The sequence below is a fragment of the Filicampus tigris genome, chromosome 1, assembly GCF_054856515.1.
Source record: "Filicampus tigris isolate MCC_2025a chromosome 1, RoL_Ftig_1.0, whole genome shotgun sequence".
Classification (NCBI taxonomy): Eukaryota; Metazoa; Chordata; class Actinopteri; order Syngnathiformes; family Syngnathidae; genus Filicampus; species Filicampus tigris.
Window position 1 is genome coordinate 5390083 of NC_141217.1, and position 25184 is coordinate 5415266.

General features: G+C 41.8%; 1 protein-coding gene across 2 annotated transcripts in view; it reads left to right on the top strand.

Moving 5' to 3' along the window:
* LOC147152580 (rho GTPase-activating protein 6-like) overlaps positions 1–17497 on the top strand; it is a 79717-nt gene extending 62220 nt beyond the window's left edge. For both annotated transcript variants that reach the window (XM_086048685.1, XM_086048696.1), the window contains 13 exons: positions 2636–2795; positions 5753–5824; positions 8998–9146; positions 9253–9381; positions 9473–9668; positions 9771–9826; positions 11278–11428; positions 11528–11676; positions 13228–13407; positions 14022–14113; positions 14192–14412; positions 14492–14575; positions 15183–17497. In XM_086048685.1, coding sequence (XP_085904811.1) covers positions 2636–2795; positions 5753–5824; positions 8998–9146; positions 9253–9381; positions 9473–9668; positions 9771–9826; positions 11278–11428; positions 11528–11676; positions 13228–13407; positions 14022–14113; positions 14192–14412; positions 14492–14575; positions 15183–15694 — 2151 coding nt within the window. In that variant the 3' untranslated portion in view covers positions 15695–17497. The remainder of the gene's footprint in view (positions 1–2635; positions 2796–5752; positions 5825–8997; positions 9147–9252; positions 9382–9472; positions 9669–9770; positions 9827–11277; positions 11429–11527; positions 11677–13227; positions 13408–14021; positions 14114–14191; positions 14413–14491; positions 14576–15182) is intronic.
* Positions 17498–25184: the final 7687 nt, after the last annotated feature.

Here is a 25184-nt window from a genome sequence, read left to right on the forward strand (position 1 = left end):
TTTTTGGGGGGGATGGCGGTGAGAGCGTTTCAACGTCATTATCTTTTTCATATATAAATATACAGTGATATGATGTAAATACATCTAAGAACATGTTTATTTGTTGTTTGTTTTTGTTTTATTAGTGTTAGGCGTGGCCGTATTTTTACACGAAGCCTTTCAGTGCAATGCAAGCTCTTTGCTTTTAGGCCCCACTTAATGTGCAGTGAGGTCACAAGTACTCTCAAGTGCTGCCAAAACAAAGTTGCCTCTCACACTCATGTACGCACACACAGACAATTTGTAAGACTAACAGTTGGAAAAGGTAAATAAGAAGCCTCTTGCCGGTTGAGCTGGTTCTGCCCAGCAGGATCTTTGATGGGGATGGATGAAGCTTAGTTGAGTTTAGTTCAGTGTCAACCTCTGAGAGCTCTGGTATGATGACATACCAGAGAGGGGAGGGGGGCACGGGAGAGGGATCATTGTTGGAGTCCCGTAATCGCTCCCGGACTATGGCAAAAGAGACCCCCGCAGCCGAACACATTCACATACAGTATGTACATTAATGGCAGCGTTCTAAAACCAAGTTTCATCAAGTCATGCCATGTTTCAAAGAGAAAAGACTCTGCTCTCCATAGCACACATGTAAGAAAACATCACATACTCTACATTTAAAAAGGGGGCATGCGGTTTTCAAGGACTTGATTCATCACACACATTTTCCCCCAGCCACCACGTCAGGGTTGCAGCTTCATCTGTGTTCCAAATTTAATTGACTTGTATGTATTTCGGGAAGCTCTTAGACCCAGCTGGTTTCAATGACTCATCCCACACTCTGAGCATGCATTCCTTTATGTCTGTGAGAGAAAGGGTGATGAAGAGTTTGAGTAGAAGACCCAATTATTGTAATATTATGCAGACATTGGGCTTGCAAGTGTCCAATTATGTGTTTATATCAGAGATGCACTGAGATGAAAATTCTTGGCCGAAAGCGGAAATGAAAAACCCAAGGCCAAAAAACGAATTACAGAAAGAAATGATAATACCTTAAAAGCCTAAAAAAAAAATCCTCGGCCGAATCATTTGATGTCAACCCCTATCATAACACTCTGGTATTGGGAGGGGGCTGGGGCATTGAAGTCATTTACCGTGCCTACTTACCCTCCTCCCTTCACCCGAGCTATTCACATTTGAATGTCTGTCGTTCAAATGCTTGTCCAAAAGGCACTTAACTATGCTGCTTATCTATTGATTTATGAAGTAGTATAAAACAAGTTTTCCTGTTGCAAATGAGCTCTGGTAGGACGGTCCCATTTTCAAGTGCATAAACGATGATGTCACTACGCATTTACGTCACAGGGTTCAGTGACTTTATATATATATATATATATATATATATATATATATTCAGCTATTGCGGCTTTAAATCTTTTGCGTCTTGTAGTCCTGAAATTACTGTTGTGGCTTTTAATAGCCAGCCAGCCACAGTGGCGGAGCTGCAAAAATAGTTTTGTACATGCGATGATATCAACAAACGTTGGTTGGTAGAGTCCAAATATTACTGTATGGAGGCCAATCACAAGACACAATACTTACAGACTCACTTGTTAACTCAAAGTCCACTCCGGAACATTTTGGACTTCCCCATAACGCATGGCATCTTTGGAGCCGCTTGAGTTGATTTTTGTTTGCTCCTTCGGTCTGAACCCAAAAATGCACATTTGGGCCAAAAGTTTTCAGTAATTAAAATTTTCAGTGCATTCCTAGTTTATATGCCATGTACCTACGTCTTCAGGAAAGAACCAATGTGACTATTTGGGAGAGCTGGGTACTTAACGCTTTTTTGCCAGCTCGTCCTCAGTCCTCCATTTGCGACCTGGGTACCCTTCCCTCCTCGTCCCTCCGTCCTTATTCATAAAAAGTATTGTTCTCTGACTCCGTCCGTCCTCATCTACTGAAATCGTTTCCATCCTGAGATTCCCTCGGTCCCCCCCCCCTCCGCCACTGCCGTACAATTTCCTAATTTCCTATGCACATCCACTTACCGGCTGGGAGTATCGTGAGTGGATTGATTTGTTTACAACTTTTTAACTTAGACAGCTTTTTAGCTGTCAGCAACCACCGTTGTGACGATGATGATGATGATGATGACATGGGGCAAACCAGGGGACATCACGAGAATATTTAAGATTGCGTAATAACACAACACTATTGGGTTTTGTTGCACGTTTTCACTTTTTATTGCATTATTTTGCAATAAAAATAATTATTGCAAAATAAGGCAATGTTATTTTAGGAGGAGAATGAACATCTTCCACTTCCGGGTCATGGATTTCAGTTTGTTTTTTTTCCTGGTCAGTGAAATGGGCGTCCACTACAGGGCACACTATGCCTGTGAGAACAATACTGCAGGGAGGGAACACACATGAGCACTCCAGTGTTGTGCAGGCTTAGCAAGGCAGTCTTGCTTTTTAAAAGGACCCAACACAACACGTCAGCCGGTACTTGACCAGGTTAGGGACGATTAGAGGGACGGGCGAAAACATACCTCCGTCCTTGCTGATTCCTTTTTAAAAGAAATCTCATCGTCCGTCCGACCATCCGGAATGCCCACCTCTGCTATTTGATGTACAACTAATGCTTTGGCTCCCCTTAGGGTGACTTCACCTGGAACAGCCTGTCGGGCCAGAGTGTGCGTCTGACTCCAGTTGCCATACAGAGCCTGTCTGAACTGGAGAGGGCCCGACTCCAGGAGGTGGCCTACGTCCGCTTGCACCAAGACTATGATGTTGGATGCCAGATTACTGTGCCAAAAGGTGGGATCGCATGTATTTCTCCACCTCTTTAATGCATTGTTACGCAACTTCTGTAAGTGACTGTGGCGCTCTTGTAAGGAAAGTTTTAGCTTGTTTTTCCACGAATTCATGTGTACATTTTAGTGAAAAGCAGCTACTTTGGACAGCAACATATCTTCGCTGTCCGGCGAAAACCTTGCATGGACAAATATGGTCAAATTCATTTTTTTTCACAAATTGAATCTAATGGTCCATCCCTACTTTGCAATTTTTAATGCAGATTTAGCATTAATATTTCAAGTGGTGAAAATAGCAAATACCGGTACATACATAAAAACACAGATTCACTGCCTCTCTTGAACGCAACTTATGTTTGAGTGTTGCAGAGGTGTCGCGATACTACTTCCGTTTCCTAGTTGTGCGGAAGCCATGTGGCGTAATGGTCACCTCTATTTCAGGGGCGGGGTCAGAACATGGATAATGGGTGGGCCTGGAAAAATTAGGGTGGGCCTAAATATTTCTCTCACTGAGCACAATCCTCCTGTACACATCGGATATTCAAATAAAATGACCAACAGAATAATATGAAGTTCAGATCTTTCTTAGACATCCACAATCATGCCCTTCTTAATATTCAATAAAAAAAAACAAAAAAGAAAGAAACACAAATTAAAAAATAATTTAAAAGTATATATTTTTTCATGAATCTCACTGGCTGGACAGTCTGTCATTCTGGGTGGGCCTGGGTGTGCACAGGCCCTGCTCTATTTACTTTCAGGGTGTTTTGTTCTGGTTTTTTTTTACACCCTATTGTTTTTTAGAACGAGTGAAAATAGTAACGTTCGTTTGATTAAGTTGGCTTGTTTGTTTAATATGGATCGATGTGACGCTTCATTGCAGAAGTACCCTCGATCGTGTGTCACGAAGGTAAGCCTCGGTTTCATTTTAATATCTACTTTATAGACACGGTTCGTTGAGTCAGTTTCATTTATTGCATCACTCATGGCTTTAGACCTTTAAGAAGGGTTTTGTGAAAATGAAGTTGAAAATGAAGTTGCCTTCGGCAGACGTTTGCTTTTGTGACGTTTTGAAAGGCTTTTCTCACGACGGGGGCTTCACATGATCGCAGACTTCGAAGTACTTTCTTAATCAATGAAAGCGTTAAATTAGCAATTTAATGTGTTTTTTTAGGTAGTATTATGTGGACGTGAGTGCAATAACAATGTAAGGCCTAATACTACTTGAACGAAGCGGTGCCTGGAATCTCAAACAAGCTGGCGGTATTTTTGACCTCTTGTAAAGTTGTCCTTTTAACACTACGAGGATTCCGCCCGACAGTGACGATATTATACCTGTCAAACCCGGGTTGTACTGAATCCTATAAAAGTTGTAATTTGCCATTACATATCTGTATATAATCTTACACATTACACATTATTTTCGAATAGCTGCTGTCACGTGAATGGAAATCAGTGATGTACGGTGTACGTGTTTGAAGAGGTGTTTCCACCGGTACAAATTACGCCGAAAGTGTACAACTTGACAGGTATGCGATATGTATAGCAAGTTTATACAAGTTTAGCGATTAAACAAAGGCTCCTATTTCGGACGAGGAATGGAGTAAATAAAACACAGCTGCAAATTCTTTTCAACCTTATACTTGTATTCAGAAGCTATCTCTCTTTCTTAGCTATCTTTCTTTTGACTGTGAAGTCGCCGCCATTGCAACATTGTAATACAGCCAGTGGGGCCTTGCATTTCATGACTTACCAATGCCTTCTCGTCTGTGCTACTTATGGAGAGAATTCCATTTCTACTTAAAATTGTGTACACATCTGATTGGGATTTCAAACCCTATTTCTCATTTTTATCGAATGGAATCATGTTTTTGTTAAAAACACATTTTCAGACGGTAGAGAACTACATAATGCAACATTGAGGTTATGCTAAGACAGAAAAAGCAGCTAAGGTTTACCAGACATTATTATTGAACCTAAAGTACATCAGATATCCGTTTAGCTGTCCGAGATATCTGTCAAAAATCCCCCAAAATCTAAACCATTTCTTATCTCTGCTCCAACCCCCATTCTGTGCTGTCCATTACATCTGCTTTCCCACACCATTTCCTCAGGTCTCCCTTCACTTCCAACTTGTTTGCTAAATGGGATGCTCAACTTTCTCAAGCGTCATAAGAAACATGGTGAAAATCAAACAGCAGTGGTACTGTTGACGATTCTGAGCTATTTCAATGGTGCTTGGACACTTGGGGAAACTGAAACCGTTCTATGACGTAAACAGCTAATGCTACAGTAGGATGCTTGGTGGGAGGTGCATACATTGCCTTGAGTGACTCATATGATACGGGAGAACATCTGGGGTTCAAACTGAGGTTGCTAAACCATTCCGTAGAACAGCACACGTGACCCAGCAATAGTTAAGGCTTACATAAGAATTCCAGGGAATTAAACTTAAGTGTGTGCCGCAACTTTCAGAGTTTCCTGGTTATTAAATCAGACAATCCGGGAACCTGTACCATATCATGTTTACAGTCAACAGAGGTTTGTTTTGTTTTTTTACCTTCTTTCAAAATACTCGAGGACAACGCTCAATACAATACAATACAACAGTAGAATTTTATTTTTATAGCGCAATACACAACAGCTACAGCTGTAACAAAGCACTTTACATACAACAACAAAAAAAGGCATATTGCAACAAGTGAAATCAATAAATTAACACAATCTAACCGATCAAGGTTCACCATCCGCATTTGTCATATTCCCTTTGAAAACTGCAACATTTTAATTACTGCCGAGAAAAACTACACTAACAGATTTCGAGCCGTCCACTAGTTTTGGAAACCTACTCCAGTATTCCTTGCTCAATTTATAAACTATCAAGATCGGAATACAGTGCAGCAGATAAAGACATAATGTATTCCAGATGTTTTTAGTTAAATTACTTTTGTCTCTGCACAGATGGACAGAAGAGGAAAAAGTCGCTACGGAGGAAGCTGGATTCTTTATCCAAAGAGAAGAGCAAAGACAAAGGTATGCCAAGTTCTTAAATATTCGGCGTTGTTGTTGTTGCCAAAACTCTGCCCCTACCTTCCTCTGGCGAGACGGCCTTTGTCAGTTGAACAGAGATTATAAAAAAATGAAGTATCTGTTGACAGTTTGTATTTATATTACCTCATTCACTGCCATTGACAAATGTATTTGTCTTTTCACAGTCCAGCCATTCAATCCCAGGAATTTATTTATATTTTTTTTCAAAGTTTAGGGTAAACGAGGGTCTGAAAATGTCTGGCAGTGAATAAGTGGACGGACTGCCTGCTGAGCGCAGCATAGTATTTGGCTGCCTAACATGGCCAGGCAGTGATTGGCAATAGAGATAATGTGAAACAGGCTTTTATTATCAACCTGGTGAGTCGAGGCTCTTTCAATAAACACATTTATTCATATTCCCCAAAACACGCAAATATGCACTCATCAACGTATCGATACTTTGTATCAGCACAAAAAGTATTGCGATACATTGCAAAATGCAATCTTTTCTACAGTATGTTGTCTATCTGTTTGTCTAAATTGTGATCTGGTCTCTTGGGATAAAAATGGAGGAAAATTCTAATTTTAAACCACAGAATAGACACCGTCCCACTGGTCATCTACAATGTATGTCAGATGGCCAGCCCTGGCTGACGTTGTTAACTCATCTGGACATGTCAGATGAGCTGGTATTGCACAATCAGGGGTCTGTCAAGTTTCATTAATGAAAAGCACCAACTTGAATTGATTTTACATGACAAGAATCTAATAAAAGCAGAAACAAGTTCGTCTTGTGCTTTTGTAGATACAAGTGTGATTCTAAACATGTTTACTCTAAGACTGGTTTTCAAAGTCTTGGTGTTTTCAGCTTTTGTGTAAATTGCTGCTTTCTTCCATTTTTAGTTACAACTGAATGAATACACAGCTATTACTAGAGCTGAGAATTTTTATGCAAACTGAGCGTCCGTTATTTGCCATCCGTCTGCAGCGTGGGTACCCTTCCGTCATCCGTCATTCGCCTTTTTTCGGGGGGTGGGGGGGAGGATGTACTGTAGTACCCGCCTATAGGCCGGTCCTCCTCTGATTTTAAACGGGTTTCCGTCAGCGATTCCGACTGCAAACTTCAATAGCACCCCCCACCGCTGGCTGATATTTGAACAGAAAGAGTGACTCACAGTGACTTTCTGCACCATGGAAGCCTGTTCACAGCCTGGTCCTTCACTGAAATCTGTCCCCCCACAACTCACTGTCGTTCCTCACCACGCTCGCCGCGGCGAGGCTAAAGACGGACTACAGACGAAAGATGAATTAAATACATGCCTAGCTCTGGCTATTACTGTTTCAAATTTCAATTGTAACCAACAAATTTTGTGTATTGTGTTAAGGGTCCAGTGAAAGAAGAGCACTAGCTCTAGCTAATTGCACAGCACGTAAACAATAACGCACCGCCATCTTTGCTGATTCACAGAGAAAACTACAACCAGAGTCTGTGTCCCCTAATTCTTTAGTGAAAGGAAATTTTGAGTTATGGCCTTGTAAATAGTTCTTTTTTTTACCCTGATTATTTAATATAAACTGTTAGAAATTCTCCAATCTCCTTAGACGTGCTAAACAGTGGATTGGATACAGCAGCCAAGACACGGCAAAATGAAAAGGTGGCCGCCATGAACAACTACAATCCCGACACGATTTCAGCATCTCTCACCGCTTAACTTAAGTATGGTGGAAATTAAACCGAGCCTAGTTGGCAACTTTGCAACTTTTTAGAACCTTACATTTCTGACATGCATATACACTTAAGTACGTACATTTAAAGTAGTACCACAGCAACAATTGACAGATATTTGACATAAGGTATGTATTTTATAAATGTGTGTTAAGAGTACAAAACTAAACTGTAAACATTGAAAACTGACATACAATTTATACTGTGCGGTATCTAACATGCATTTTCTAACGTTGTTAAGCATTAAAGCTTACTTTCAATGAAATGTTCAAAACAAACACTCTGGCTGGCATGAGATCAGATGTGCTGATTTGTGAAAGCCACAATCTCTCTCTCCCTCACAAATTTTAAGTCATTTCAAAATTGGTGCTAGTGAATAGGGAAATTAGACTTTGTCCTCCGCACCTGTACTTTTACAACCAGACAATGCACAGAAATTCTCAATTCTTTGGGACGTTGGCTATCAAATGCATCTAAAGAAACGCTTAACCAGGAACCTGTTTATGGTAGTACAGATTTTTCACCGATGCCAACCTTCCGTCGACAATGGTGTGTGTGTGGGTGTGCGTGTGCGCGCGTGTGTGTGTGTGAGTGTGCGTGGCATGGTAGCTGACTTGTATTCCCGATTAAATACTAATTGCCAAGTGGGGGGATCTAGTGCTGGCATTTATTCCTTATTGGGGATTTTTCTCAATCTGTCTGTGCAACCAAATGCCCTGCGGTGGTTGCGGACCGCTGATATAAATGATTGATAGGTGTACCCTGCCTCTTGCCCAAATCATAGGATAGGTTTCGGCTCACACTCGACCCTTGACGGAGGTTATTCATATTCATGCACGTACGCACTTAGCTTGTACATGAGGAGAAACTGCGAAACTGGCTTCATCAATTTGGTCTCGGCATAGACGCATCATGTTCACCATATGCCGCACAGATGGCGCTTTTGTGCATACGTGCTGCCTTGCATGCGCCGTGTGTTTACCAGATGTGCACGCTGCTCTGAGTTTGTGTGAAAAGAAATCTGTTGTGCTGGCATGACTGTGGTCATATTGAGCCACAAACCCTTCAGTTGTGGCTACTGGATTCAGTTATACTCTTCTGTCTTCCCTCCTTCTTCATACGCAATATGCAAAGGTAAAAAAGAGGCCGAACATGCCGAACATGACGTACATTGTGGGCAAGGGCCATTAAAATGTTATTTGTGTAGATACTAGAATTAGCAGTCTGTACACTGGCATAAAAAAAGTCATTTGTTTTCTGATTTACGCTTTTACAGATCTGTGGTAGTAAGATTTAACAAGTGACACATTTTAAAACACATAAAACTTCCAAGAGAACCAATGTTTTTCCATCAGATTGTTTTTTTTAATGTTTTTCCCTTTTGTATTGTATTATTTTTGCTGCATGACCTAAATTGTAATCTACCTTTTTGTCTCTTTTTTTTCCCCAGAGGGTGTTCCTCAGGCCTTCAGTATACCCCTCTCACAGGTCATAGCAAACGACAGGACGCATAGGCAACGCCAGGACGGCTATCGTCAGGATCCGCCACAGCGAGAGGATCACAAGGACTCATCTGACCTTGTCTCTTCCATTCTCCAGGTCATCATGCATGCATTCACGTCTAATTAAGAAGTGCCCGAAAATGAGCAGTTTCTACACATTAAAAGCTAAAGAATACCAAGTAAGATTGTTGCATCATCTGCAGTTTGCGACTAAGCGATCGTCTAATAAGGAGCTCTCAAGCAGTAACTCCTCATTGAGCTCCACGTCGGAGACAGCTAATGAGTCGACGTCGCCCAACACGCCCGAGGCCGCACCACGAGTGCGCAGACGGGTGAGTCGGTCGGCCATGGTTTAGTGTGTTCAGTGTGTTTACTGTTTGTACACTTGAGTATTCTCAAATGAAACGCATGTTTCATCTTCAGGGTGGCATGTCGGTGGATTCGATCACGGATCTGGACGACAACCAGTCCCGCCTGCTGGAGGCGCTGCAGCTCTCCCTGCCTGCCGAGACACCAAGTAAGAAGGAGAAGCACAGGGACAAACGGCTGAGTCTCAACCCTATATACCGTCAGGTTCCCCGTGTAGTTGACAGCTGCTGTCAACACATTGAGAAATACGGTATGTATATAATGGACATTCGTACCTGTGGTATAGACATCGGCTTCATATCTGCAGTGACACTATATATAGGAGTCCTTTTTTTTTCTTTTCCTCACTCAGGTTTGCAGACGGTGGGGATTTTTAGAGTGGGAAGTTCAAAGAAAAGAGTTCGACAGGTTGGTGCTCTGTTTAATTCTCCATGAACTGTACTGTGGTTTTGAGGGTCAAACCGGTTTCATCCAAAATTATTGAGGCATTATATTTCATTTCCACACATACAAATCTCAATTTCAGTACAGTTGGGACATTGTTTAAAATGTTAAAAAAAAACAGAATAAACTGGTTTGGCAATCCTGTTCAATCTATATTGAATTGAATACACTACAAAGAAAAGGTATTTAATGTTCAAACCGATAAACTTTATTTTTGTTCAAATATTTACTCATTGTGAATTTGATGCCCGCAGCACGTTCCAAAAAGACTATGTTGCATTACGTTTGCTTTTAGCAACACTCAATAAGCATTTGGGAATTGAGGACACAAACACTTAAAGCTTTGTAGGTGGAATTCTTTCCCATTGTTGCTTCACGTAAAACATCAGTTGCTCAACAATCTGTGGTCTCCGTTGTCGTATTTTGCGCTTCATAATGCACCACACATGGTCCTCTTGCTCCATGATTTCCTAAAAGAATTTGAAATATGGACTCGTCAGACAACAAAACAGCATACTTTTCCACTTTGTGTCAGTGCATCCCAGATAAGCTCGTCCCCAGAGAAGCCGGCCGGTTTTCTGGATGTTGTTGCTGTATGGCTTTCACTTTGCATGGTAGAGTTTTTACTCAGAGCTGAGCATTTGACTCCAAATTGAGCGTCCGTTATTCGTCATCCGTCTGCAGCGTGGGTACCCTTCCGTCGTCCGTCATTCTCCTTTTTTTCCTGGGGTAGAGAGATTGTATATGCTAATTTTAAACGGGCGCCCGTCGGCGAGTCGGACTAAACTTTCACTAACACACTGAGAAATGTTCTTTAAGCGTTCCGACCATTTGGCTCACGTAGTTGTTCACAAAGTGGTCAATCTCGCCCCATCCTTGTGTCAACAACTGAGCCTTTTGGGGATGCTCCTTTCATACAAAATGACACTCACCTGTTTCCAATTAACCTGTTCACCTGTGGAATGTTCTAAACAGATGGGTTTTTTTAGCATTCCTCAACGTTTCCAGTCATTTTGTTGGCCCTGTCCCAGCTTTTTGGAATGTGTTGCAGGCATCACTTTCAAAATGAGTGAATATTTGAAAAAAAAAAACCTTTGTTTGAACATTATTTATCTTGTCTTTGTACTGTATACAATTGAATGTAGATTGAAAAGGATTTGCAAATCATTGTATTCTGTTTTTTTACGTCCCAACTTCATTGAATTTGGGGTACTAGATTGGACACAAAGAACCACATTGTGCAAATTCAGAATACAGTACAATTGCTGGCCACGCTATAAGTTACGCTTGCACAATGCAGTATGTGAGGTGAATAAAACCATCTGCTCTACAATGATCATAATGCATAATGCGCAAAAACCTGCATTCCGTCCATTCCGTTTTTTTTACCAGACTATTTTTTCCCCATGCTTTAGTTACGAGAGGAGTTTGACCGTGGCGTTGATGTCCATTTAGATGAGGAGCACAGCGTTCACGATGTGGCAGCTTTGTTGAAGGAGTTCCTGAGGGACATGCCTGACCCACTTCTCACCAAGGAGCTCTACACTGCCTTCATAAACACTACATGTATGCTTTCTTCCTGTCCAGCAGGCACAATGCTCTTTGCTACCCAAAGACAACACCTCCACTTGTCTTCTGGTGCTATTTGACCTGTCCCTGTTGCAGTGTTGGATGCAGACGAGCAGCAAAGTGTCATGCAGCTACTGGTGTACCTGCTCCCAGCATCCAACAGCGACACACTTCACCGTCTCTTGGAGTTCCTGTCCACCGTGGCCGACCACGCCCATGACAGGCAAGACAAAGACAGACAGGAGGTAAAGTCATCCCTCGCGGATAAACCACAACGACCTGCATGGGTGCATCCATGTGAAGTCAGGCACTTCGGGCCTGATTTACTAAAAGTTTCCGCATTGAAAAACATTGATTCCTCCGGCACACAGATGTGAAAGGTGATCTACTAAGCGCATGCACCCAGAACTGCATCTGCTAACTGTGCGATATTGACACGCAGTTCATTTTGGGGTACAATATCTTGCAATATGATTTATCAAACCAGAGGGAAATTGCGAACGTCTGGTTTTGCGTCATTAAAGTGTAAGTCAACCCAAGCATATATTTTTCATGAATATGTTCGATGCAGGACCACTATTTGAAATTCTGATAAATATTGCATTTGTGGAATAAGAGGTAACGACCAGTCACAGCTCACCTGTTTTCTGAAACTGTGCCATGATTGGTTGTTATCTGAGCCATGAGCATCTGTAATGTAATTTTCAGTCGAGAGAAGTGACAAAATGGCCGCCACTTGAGATGGCTAAAAACGGGTGGATTTTGCTGCTTAAACTCATTCACTGCCAAAAACATTTTTACTGTATATGTCTTTTCACAGTCCAGCCAATCAATCCTAGGAACTTGTATATATTTGTTTTTACATTTTTTTTTTCAAACATGTGGGTAAAAGAGGGTCTGAAAATGTCTGGCAGTTAATGAGTTAGCTCCTATTCCACAAACCCAATATTAATCAGAATGCCCTGTTTCAGCTATGCATAAAACATATTCTTGAAAAAAATATTTTTGGGTCGACTTCCACTTTAAATACTGTGTCTGAAAGGCAGGTGCCATTATAATGGGGAGAACCCATCCGCCTGTGTATTAAAAAAACACATTGAAATCCCAGAAACAATAATAACCATGACATCAGCAATGCAATTTTGGAGCCTCTGAATAATCTAAGGGCAGGCTTGTCACCCATGACAAAGCTCCTGTCAAATTTGCATTTCTTTGCACCCGGGTCATTTCAGTGCACTGTGACAATTGATGCTGGCCTCTAGAGCAGTTTTCTGGGTTTGCTGTTTTAAGATAAGATAAGATAAGAATGCCTTTATTGATCCCACAGTGGGGAAATTTTCGTTGTTACAGTAGCAAGGATATAGGTCACACAGGGGCGGCGGCATAATGTGGCCATTAATGTATAACATTGACGGCAAACATTTAGAATCAAACCTATGTAGATATACGCAGTAACATGTGTATATACACATGTGTATACACACCAACCTACATCTACATAAAAAATATGAGGAACACTCATTTCGGCCTGTACATAGTACAGAGGAAAAAATACTCTAAGTGACAGTGCTGCAGTGCTGTAGTGAAATGTAAGGAATGTTTTATAACACAACATTACGCTATCTGCAGGAGTGAGCGGACACGCAAATTAGCTACAAACGGGGGAAACCCAAGCTAAAGATACGAAAGATGAACACTTTTAACTTGGCAATGGTTATTGTGTGACATGACCATCAGCTACCCAGCCCAACTCGTTTTGATTGGGTGTCACATTATGCTTGATTTCTTCATTTCAGATCACGGGGAACAAGATGACTTCCTTAAACCTTGCCACCATCTTTGGCCCCAACCTGCTCCATAAACTAAAATCTTCAGACAAGGAGTTCAGCGTCCAGAGCTCTGCCCGTGCCGAGGAGAGCACAGCCGTCATCGCCACGCTACAGAGAATGATCGCCAGCTACCAGACCCTCTTCATGGTCAGTCGCTTCTCATCCTCATTTTGTCCAGTTGATGCACTTTCACATTTTTGTGTCGAGAGAAACTGTCTTTTCTTGTCAGTAAGTACATTGTGCCAGCTTTCTGACCAAAGCATCACAAAATGTTCGCCCAGACACTTGAACGCCTTCTTTCCAAAACAAAAAGGAACATTCAGGCTTGAAATCCTTCATGAGGAGTCAGGAGGGGTCACGATTTTACACGGATTATCTTCTTCTTCGCTTGCTTTGTTCCTGTCTCTTCTCCGGATTTTCCAACAGTGCAGACAGACAGCTCAGGTCATTTTAGGTCCTAAACTTTCAACCGTAATGTTTCGTAATCTGCCACTGCCACTCCCCTGAGGCTTACATTCCTACAGTAAGCCAATTAATCACATCAGACCTCTTCGGATCTGGTAAGAGCATGTGTTTTATGTTTATTTGAGATGGGGGTGGGGAGATGACATCTGTAAGTTCTTTTGTAAATCAGCTTGAGTCAGAGTTTATTAAAGATTGGGCAAAAATGCAGGAAATACACAAAGACCTTCCTCGATCGTTGCCTTGAGCAGGGAGATTCAAAACCTTGATTTAATTAATCCAAATTGCTTTTTGTTTAGGTCCCACCTGACCTGCAAAATGAAGTTTTAATGAGTCTACTGGAGACAGACCCCGATGTGGTGGACTACCTCCTGAGACGAAAAGCGTCACAGTGAGTTACGCGGGTAACAAGATCATTTTGCTCTCCTCTTTCATCCCATCTTTCAGCCCAACTTGGTTTTCCCCGCAGGAGTACCGATTTACTCCAGTCCGAGGAGCCCTTCGCCCTGAGTGAGCGCCACTCCTCCAGCGACTCCAACAAGCCGTCCAGCGGGGAGGTGTCTCCATACGACAACAACTCCCCCATCCTGAGCGAACGCAGAGGCGAGGCAGGGAAGCCGGGCTGTACGCCGATGGGGCAAGTGGCGGGCTGGGCGGGGGAGTCGGGAGCCGACGGCAGGGTGGCACCAGGTGAGCTCTCAATCTCGGACCGAACGTCTGACTTTCTTTTCCCAATCGTTTGACCTTGTTTCTCTTTTGCTTACTTGAGACTGCATTTCGGAGGAACATGCTAACATTTGGGGGACGTGGCACACGACTCTGAAACCGGCACTCAAGGACCAGGCTTGTACAGGTGAGCTGCCTGCCTGACAACTCGGGCTCTGCCCGCGAGTCAAAATGTACTCCAGCACAAAAAGGAGAACTATGAACTTAACAAAGTTATACATTGACACTGCAATTTGATGAAATGGAGTCATGGGTAGTCCACATTACAGGCTTTTTTCATGAAAAGTTGTTTGCTGACATGATTACTATGATTACTGACATTGTTAGCAGTGTGCAGCAAAAAGCAGTAGATGCAGACAAACACACCCAAAATGATCCGAAGCAACAACCAGCACTTTTGGCAAGTTAACTATTAATTAATATTATTAATTAAAGAGCAGTGCACATATGGAGATAAAGATGCAGGATAAAAGGAAGAATAATTAAAAATAACGGCGTACTTTTTCATCACACAAAAGAAACAAGCCAAATGGTTCATTTCGCTCTTGTTAAGAGCTTCCAAAAAGTTATCTATAAAATAGAATCAGTTTGCATAAGAAAAAAGGTCCAAAACATACAGTGAAATACACAGTAAATACAAAATATCAGTGTTATGTGGACATGCTGTATATATCTATGAAAAGCGCAATACATTTTGATTCATTCCATTGATATTGTGGCTGTTTGCTGTGAAGGTTCCCATGGCAACGTGTCTGAGGGCAGCTCCCGCAGCTCACAGGAAGGACTTGATGGACTCCATGGTGATAGCAGACAGCAACTGATGGCACCGCCGACTAGGACAGCGCCTGGCATTGCTGAGTGCAGACCCCACCTCCCGCTGACCCGCGTATGCAATAGCCCTCACCTGCAGCCAGCCATCAATCGCTCTCCGCAGGTCCTCGAGCACGCTCATGGGGCCTGCACGACATCGGGATTGAAAGGTTGGGTGACCGCTAACGAAAGTGGCCGGTTCCCTCCCCCTTATAATGCTCATCACCGCCTGGCTGCCTGTCAAAGCTCACCTCAGCTTGCAGCAGCGCAGCAGCACCCCCTGCAGCACAAGAAGCCAAGCGCCGAGCAGAAAAACTCCGATGGGCCTCTGATGCCGCACAGCCCCGAGTGGCAGGACTGGCAGAGGGACCGCTGGCAAATATGGCAGCTGCTATCTTCAGACAGTGCGGACACACTGCCGGAGACTCTTGTGTGAGACCGTCAAGTCCAGCTTTATGTCAGATGTGACGAATGGAAAATGGAAAATCTCCCCCATTATAATCACACAGTCTCATTTTTCCTCCCTGTCCGTCCCTGGATCTGCCAGCATGTTCACGCCATGGCATTCTTGTTGTTTACATGTTCAGCTGCTGCCTTCTACCGACTTTAAAACTTGGATGAGCCACCCCTCATTCTTCTCTGTTTGGATATTGTTTCTGGCCCACATTTCAGTTCGAAGCGTTTGAAAACATCCCACCAGAAATACCTCAAAAATCATCACAGCACTTCGAGATGTTGCCATAAATGCCATCATGTTTGCTTTTGTTTTAGTAGCAAATGATAGAAAATGTGCTAGCTCAGTTAATAAAAAGGCAACATCCAGACTCCGATCTTGATTTTGGTCGCTGTTTAAATGCAAAATTCTTATCCACACCACTTAAAGGAGTTCACGAAACATTTGATTTGAAGTGTGTCTCTCCTTCAAGCCTTTGACCTAAATGTTAGTCTTTGTAAGACTGCTCTTTTTTCCTCAGTGTTGAATGTAATTGTAATATTAAAGCACTCGGCTGTAAGTTTGCTACCTGCTGCACTATGAGGTGTGCCAAAATGTATTGTTTTTTTATTTTTTATTTTTTCCATTTCATTTCAGGATATCCTTTGTGTTCATATACTTGTTGACGAGAATGGCTTAGGCAGGCCAAGAGTGTTTTCAGGAAATATCCATGTTAGTTTCTGGCTTATGTAAGTAAAATACAGCAAAACTATGCTGTGAGCCTGTGATAAAAATAAAATACAATTCTATAAATTTCTATATGTAAGTATCATTTTGACAGACAAGGCCAAATGTGAAATATTTCTTGAAACTGGGCAACAAGTTACCGTAATTAATCGTTTTGAATAGATAATCCTTTACATTTAATGACATCGTTGCTCTAATGATGAATATTATAATGATTATTTTATTAAGCAGTCATAAACAATGTTAAAATACTATACTGTACACGCTCATTTTACAGTGGTCAATCAGCTTTCCATTCAAGTTTCATCAAAAGCAATGTGCTGCTTTTGCCGCCTGGTTGTGTGCATAAGGTGATATAGTGACTTGTGGTGCGTAACCTTAATTGCCACAGTTCATTACCTGTTAATCTGGACACATGGAACAAAATGTTTCAGTTTGAACACCGTCATAGAGTTAAATGAATAAGAAAACAGCACTTGTGAATGAAACCACAAACCTAGCTGGCTAACTCCCCCTAAAGACTCAATCACGTGGGTATTTGCTGGCAAATATTTTACAATTTGTGTTTCTTTGAAGGGGTAAAGTAAAAGAAACAAGCAAGTAGAGCAAGCAAAAATTGGACGCGTTGTGAGGAAACTCTGGCGCCACCTATCGTAAGGCAATTTTGCTGTTTCCCTCTGTGAACACTTAGTTGTTCTCCAAGCATGTGGAGTGGCTTCTGTTAAGAGTAGGTACATGCCATAGCTCATAGCTAAGGGTCATGTTTTGTGAAAAATTCAGCAAATGTGCTTTGCTTTACTATAGTGTATGATATGATATGCAGTATATATATGTTTTTATTCCAAATGGGGAAAAAAAGTTTTTAAAAAGTTACAAATGGCCCTAGGTTTTTTTTTAATCTTACATCATCTTATGCCATGATGGATTTATTGACATCAGTGGGGTTTACTGGTTCAATTTGTAATGTCATATTTTGCTATTTGCTTTTGTTTTTGGTTGTTTTTGTACCACCTGAGTTCTATGTATGTTACAGTGGAATTAAATATGATTACATTCACATCTTCTGGTGGAGTGAATTCTTTGGAAAGAAATGGAAAGGAGCAAGCAAGAACAGTTTCCCAACGTGTAAATAGTGCAGGGGTCCCCAACCACCGGGCCGCGGACCGTTACCGAGTTGCAGGCCACTTTGGACCGGGCCGCGGCACAGCATCACAGCATTTATAGCTCATGCTAATTTACGATGCTCATCCCTAGAAGGGCTTTTAAACAAACGATCAGAGGGAAAAACTCAAAACAATTTTTAAGACATCTTCACATTAGTAAATACACATCTTAAAACAGAGGGACACAAACACGCGACGCCGTCTACCCAGTCCCTCCTCCCTCCAAACCCCTCACACACATTACATATGAATGCAGGCCTGATGTTCAATTAACCATTTTGTCAATTTATTTTAAAAAGTTTATCATTTTTTTTATGGTTTTCACATCAGACGATAGCTGGTTCCATATCTCCCCTGACTGTAAAAGATGTCTGGCCAAAGGAAGTTTCTCTATATGGTATTTTACAATTCCCTGCACCTGCCCTCCTAGTTGCAACTCCACTGATATTTACACGTTTTATCAAATCAGAAAAAATCTGAGGGGCTTGGTCATTCAAGCACTTGCACATCAAAGCAGAATTCGCCACTGTAATGTAGTTGTGAAAATGCAACACTTTCAGATCTTCCAGAACATGACTGCCAAGAAGTAGCTCTCACTTTTAAAAAGATTGGTGACACGTGAAATTGTTATTCCAAGTTGTATTTTTCCCCTGGTAATATAAAAGTTCCTAAAAACAACTATTCCCTAATTCTGCCACAAGAGGTCACCCAACAGCCTTTTTTTGTACCCACAGGTTTCCAAGATGAACTGACAAATGACATTGCGCCAATTGGTTTATGTGCTTGGTGCAAGAAATTAAATATAGTGGTCTTTGGAACCATCTTCTTCCCCCATTAAAATCCAAAATAGTGGAAAATGTACAAAGTGTCTTTATTTATCAGTCAGGAGTCAGCCTTGCCCTCACAAAGCACAGTTAGTGCTCACATTGTTTGTCACAAAGGCAACAGGCAGTTTGGTCATTTTCTGCATGACTGTGTTTTGCTTGAGGGCCCCTGATTAATTGTGATGATTGAAGCTTTGGCCACTGTCCCCCTTCAAGAGATTTTTTTTTACATATCTGCGGAAGCGTAACTAATTTGGGAGAAGGTGGTACTTTGGCAAAGGTGCTTTATTTCCAATATTTGTGGTTGTATTAATATAGTTATTGTACAAATATTGGACTTGTACTCAGTAAAGTACGGATCTAGACCAACACCACACAATCTCAATTTGGATCAGCACAAATGTATATGGTTAATGCAATGTTATCACTGAACATTTTATCCAAGTCTACACCGTAATTTGAGAGCCCTTTCCCCACCTTCACACAAGGTTTTGGTCGAAATTAAACAAATGAAAACAGTTCACTCCCACACCTGGAGGAACTTAGATGCTGGAGCATGTCAGAAAACAAAAACGAGAACATTTTTAGTTGATCTCCTTGCATCAATGAAAGGCCCTTGTACGAGTGTGCACAATTGGATTGCACACACAGAAACACATGGTTGCACTCATCATGGAAGGAATGTACTCGCACAAGGACTTCATTAGCTGCTTGACTCTGCTGTTGTTTCATAAAGGCTCCCAAAACTGCCCTGAACTTTGGACTGTTGGGGAATGCAACACGTCCCTTACCCTCATGCGATATCAGTGACACAGATGGGACACAGACAGGAGAACCCGCAAAACTCAAATCGTTCTGAATGCAAAAGCTAAAGGGAACAGATTATACAAAAGCGCTAAGCAGAGCTGGCTATCACCTAACCGCTGATAAGTTTGTCTTTGTATACAAATAGTTGGGGCTCTGGAGTGTGAAATCAAACAACCAGATAAATCTTTTGTTTGTATTTATCCGCCTATTTCTGAAAATGTGTTTGAGTAAGCTGTTCCGGACTTCTGCCCCACTGCTACTGTCTGTTAACATCACCACCACCCCAACATTCTTTTTCGTTTACCAATGACTTGGAAGCTGGGCTGTCTGAAGTTCCAGAGCTAAAGAACCATTTGACACACAACTGAAGAATTATCATATCAAAGCCAAAAGTAGAAGGTAGGTAAGTCAGACTGGCCTTTGGACTAGCAGTATGTGGAGAAAGATGACAGGTGCATAAATCATTGCAGAGGCTAATGTCTCGGTTAAATGGCACAGAATCAAATCAACACCGTCACTTCCAAGTCAGCACATACCTTAATGTTTTGCCTCTATACTTTATAAAAGATGCATGCATTGTGTTGAAGTTCAATCCAGCGGGAATGGTTCATTTTTAAAAAACAAGCTCAACCTGTGAAATCCTTTTTACTACTCTTTTTTTAATCAGGAAAATGATATTAGCTTTTCAATTTTCAATTATATCAATTTATTTTGGAGAAATTAATACAAAACTAACAACCTTAAACCGCTAACAAGAAATGAGAAATATGGCCACGCCCCCTCTCCTTCATTCAGTCATTGTATAATGTCAAAATAACGGTGACCAACCGGCCCGAAAATGTATGTGGACATCTGCGCCCACTTCAACCTCTAAAAACATCACAAAACGATTAGCCTTTCCATGGCTGACTCAAAATAGAATGAGGAAGTGAGAAACTTATATGCAGTTTCTGTCATGTCTGTTTTCTTTTATAAGTCATTAAGATATGCAAACACACGGAAGAGGATTAGTGGCGGGGGGGGGGGAAATAAAGTTGGTAAGATTCTCACTTTGTTTCAGAATTCTGACTTTATTCTGACTTTTAAGTCAGAATTCTGACTTTATTCTCAGAATTCTGACATTAAAGTCAGGATTCTGACTTTAAAGTGAAAACTCTTCAGAATTCCCACTTTAAAGTCAGACTTCTGAGAATAAAGTCAGGATTCTTACTTTAAAGACAGAATTCTGAGAATTCTGACTCAATTTAAAGTCAGAGTCAGAATTCTCACTTTAAAGAACAATTCTGACTTTAAAGTCTTTAAAGTCAGAATTGTGAGAATAAAGTCAGAATTCTGAGATAAAAGTGAGAATCATGCCAACCAATTTTGTTTTCCCCCGCTGGCCCTAATCCTCTTCCGTGCAAACACAATGCGTTCCGAGAGGCTTTTCATAACTTTAATTGTCCGTAGATTCATTAGATTTTAATCCATAAACATTAGCTTGACTTACTTTTTTTTTCACCAAGGCCACTCAGCGGGTACGCCTGCACCCCTCATCCGAAAATGCCACACTGGACTGTAGAGTCGGCCTATAGCTGGAGCTTTGATGCTCTGAATTTTTCTAAGTCTGTCCATCCATCCATTTTCTGGACTGCATATCCTCCCTAGGGTCGTGTGCGGTTGCCATCCAATATTGAGCGTCCTGAAGCGGCGCCTAAAAGCACATGCCGCACCATGACGCGGAACGTTCAAAAAGACCACCTCCAGGGCTTGTCGATGAGGTGTTTTTCCCAAAATTGAGGCCCGCTCGAACCACGAAGCTGATGGCTTCATGAAGTGGCTACAAGTGGAGGTGGACACGAACGTATTCGACTGCATGAGCAGCGACAGGCGTCCGCGGCATGGAGCCGCATGTCTGGATGGTAAGGAGCTGATTTTGTTCTGCTAACCTTGTCTGTTTAGCGGACGAAAGCTAATTGCTGCCTTGAGGAGTGCTGTTACATTTAACACAACCGCAGGGTTATATTCTCACAGGTTGAAGTGGACAAGCGTATCAATGTGCATTTGAATTTTGGTTGCGACTGATCGCCGTTTCAGAAAACAGAATTGACAAACCAAGTAATATTTCAATGCTAGCCTATCCACTGAAACGCAGACAGCCGAGGCGGGAAAAATAACAAGCTGAGATCCAAAAGGGGGCGTGCAAAATTGTCGTGAGTCTCATCCCTAAAAAGCTCTTAACTCACTACAGATTCTTTTCGGGGGTTGAATTTTAGTACAGATGTAATTTTTACATGCATACCTATCAGAGCTGGGCAGTCCGTCCCGGGGCCGGACCGGTCGGACCCTGCGGCCCGGCCGGATGCCCATTTTTGGGGTGGGGGGTGGGGGCTGACAAATTTTTAAAAAGGGCTGGACTAAGCATGGCCAGAAGTGGATTTTAGTCCGGCCCACTAATCAGCCCTGATGCGTGTGACGTCATTGAAAATTTCATCTCAGCCTACTCGGTGAAAGGCTTCTTTTTAGGCTACTTTCTACTCCTGCGTCGGCGCGAGCGACAACTGCTGTTATAGTGATTGTGGTATTGCCCCCACGCCCCCCCCCCCCCCCCAATGGTATGCCCCAGTACAGGTGGGTGGTGCGGGCAACGTGATGTGACAGTAAGGAAATACAGACACTCTTGATAAGGGTGGGCGATACTGGGAATTTTGATATTTCGATCCGATACCAAGTAAAGGGTAGTATCGGCCAATACCGATACAATACCGATACGTTTTGCTTGGAAATGTCATGATCCCCCTTGAGTTAGTATATTATGTTTGTTTATATATATATATATATATACATATATATATATATATATATATATATATATATATATATATATATATATATATATATATATATATATATATATATATATATATATATATATATATATATATATATATATATATAATGTCACATGTTGCGATGACATACAGTTTCTCACAGAGGAGAGGATGCACCACGCAGCTCGTTGCTGCTGCAAAGGAAACTAGTTTGGCAGCAGAGTGGGTGTTATGTCACGTATGTGTGTGTAAAGAAGCTACACACCCACGTTCCCCCTTAGCTGCCACCTTCCAGATCATTTTCGCAATAAAATTAAGTGCATCGTCTGGTCATCTCGGTCCCTTTATGGTTGTAGCAGGCACGATATCCATTGTTGTCGCTGTCTTTTCGAAGCGACGCCCCCCTGATTTGGAACGTAACTGTTTCAAAACAACTTGCCTCCATGAGTATAGTCAAGCTGCGCGAAGCACTCATGAATGATGCTGGCACATCAAGGTGGAGTTCATGCACTTCTTCTGGCGTCTTTCCTACTTCCGGAAATACGCCGTAGCAAACCTGCTGTGTAGTGGTTTGCTGGTATGCTTTTATTTTGAAGGCCGTAAACGTGTGTGTGTAATCCAGGATAAGGTATGTATTGGGCAGGGCCGCCTTCACCTACTCATAGGCCACGGGGCTAACCATCAAATATAGGCCGCCCTCTCCAACTCTAAAGCCCCTATCCCAAATTAGGGGCGAATGACTGTTGGCGAAGGTAGAAAAACGATGTTCACGTCAGGGTTCGTTCAAGGTCATGAATGTTCACCAAACTGCCTTCAGACATTCATCAGACGTTCGCCTGTACTTTTCTTGTTGCAAGATAAGAAAAATATATACAACTGTTGGCGAAGGTCTGGTGAACGTTTTGCGAACATTCGCAACATTGAACAAAGCTCAGCGAACTCTTACGTGATTGCAACATTTGCTCCATTCAAATACACTGCAATTGTTCGCTGCTCAGTGGCATAAAGGGCTTTTCTGAGATACTCAACTAATTTTTTAACATTAACAAACAGATCAGCATGCATATTTATACATTTTATAAATTTTAACAAATAAAATAGCCAACGAATCAAAATGTTCACACACTATAGTTTTATAAACCAATCGTGCATTTTCCAATCACTTCTATGAATTAAAATTATATATTTTAATAGTATTGCACTTAACCAAATTAGGACAAGTGATGCACTCTTGCGGCTACAATACTTGCTCAGATCACAATAGTATGTAAAAAGTAATAAAAGTACAAAAACGGACAAAACACAATATAGAGCTCCTGACGCTGGCAAAACACATCCAACAATGCGCTGCGCCAAATACAAACAAGGACATTGTGGCAGGTTAGAAAATTTGTCACGAATTTAAGGAAACACCACACTTTGACAATGATAGACAGGAAGCAAAACAAGGGGTGAGCATTCTACAGGATACCAGAAGAAGAACCAATTAGGTCATCGTGCCGGGGTTCAGACTGACCTCTCCTCCGGCCTGCGGGTCACTCTCGTTCTCCAGCGCAAGCGAGCACCCCATCCGGTGACCCCATTCTACAGCGAGGCCGAGACGCCCCGCATCAGCATTCCGGCAAGCGGCATTTTTTATGCAAGGCCGGCAGACGAGGCCGGCCAGCCCTAGCCGGCATCCGGCTGTTTTCTGATCGTTTTCTGAGCCCTGAGCATCTGTGATCTTCAGTCGACAGAAGTGACAAAATGGCTGCCCTCTGAGATGGCTAAAAATGGGTGGATTTTGCTGCTTAACTCATATTCCACACACGCAATATTAATCAGAACGCTGTGTTTCAACAAGTGGGCCTGCATAGAACATATTCTGGAAAAAAAATATGTTTGGGTTGACTCCCACTTTAAGTCCTGCAGACCATCTCACTTATAGCATTGTTGTATGAAGTCAGGGAGAACTGTAGAAAATCTGCCCAAATTGTGTGTATAGAAATGCAGAAGTCTGATATTGCACTGCAGATTAAACACAACCGTTTTACAATAGGAAAAGAACTACATAGGTACCACAGGGTTGCCTATACAAACACAGCAGCCGTATTAATGTTTGATTGTCCAGGCTCTTGGTTGTTCACTCTTCTACTGTTTCTCCTCTTTTTCCATTTGATTTTGAAAAGAAGAGAATGGCTCATGAATTACTAAACAACAAGGCAAAGAACCCAAAGAGACTTGTAGTCTACAGCAGAGCTCTTTGGCTACTTGTCATTTAGACTGCCCTCTGGTATACAGCCTTTTTTATGAGGCTCTGGTGCAGCAGCAATGGCTGCAGATGTGGCTATGTCTTTGGGCAGTAGCATTCCGTGATGAAACATCCGTAAAGCTAATTCGTGTAACCACATTAATTAACTTAGCTACACAAACTCGATATATTCACAGGAGCAAACCTATACTTCTCCATAAATGCATTTATTCCTTTTTTTAATTTTGGAGTCTGTCCCATTTGACTACAGTGCATCTGCGTGTGTGCGTACGTGTGTGTGCATGTAATGTGTAAGGTGCTTGAACCACATGGAACATGCTTTGAGAGCTTCTGGAGGGATCTGATGCTAAATGGAATCTCCATGGTCAAACTCAACACCTCCAAACCATTTAAATGTTTTTTTTTTTGTTTTTGTTTTTTTTTGCACATGGAATTTAATCTGTTCCAAGGTGTAATTGTCACAATTATAAAACCCTTGTTAACTGTACAGGCATTTTTTGTTTGTTTTGTTCTGGGAACACATTACAGAAAACTGACTTATTAATTGCTTGGTTACAAAGATAAGGCCTCTGCAGTACCTGACCACCCAGGTGAGTAAAAATGAATATCCAAGTAAATCTTTTTTTTTCAGCTGTTTACAGTATTTCTGAAAATGTGACTGTGAGCAAGCTGTTCTTTTGCCTGAAAATTGCCACATTTAATTTCTCATGGGGGCTCGTGGCTCGGGTGAGCAATGGCTTACGTTCATGAGGTAGGACAGCCCCCTCAAATCATGCAAATTTTAGGTAGGCTTAAAACACAGGATGCAATAAACATAAGCCTTGATACTTTGGGTATTTTTTTTTACAAAAGCATATGATTAAGATACAGGTACTGTACCTCAAATTACTT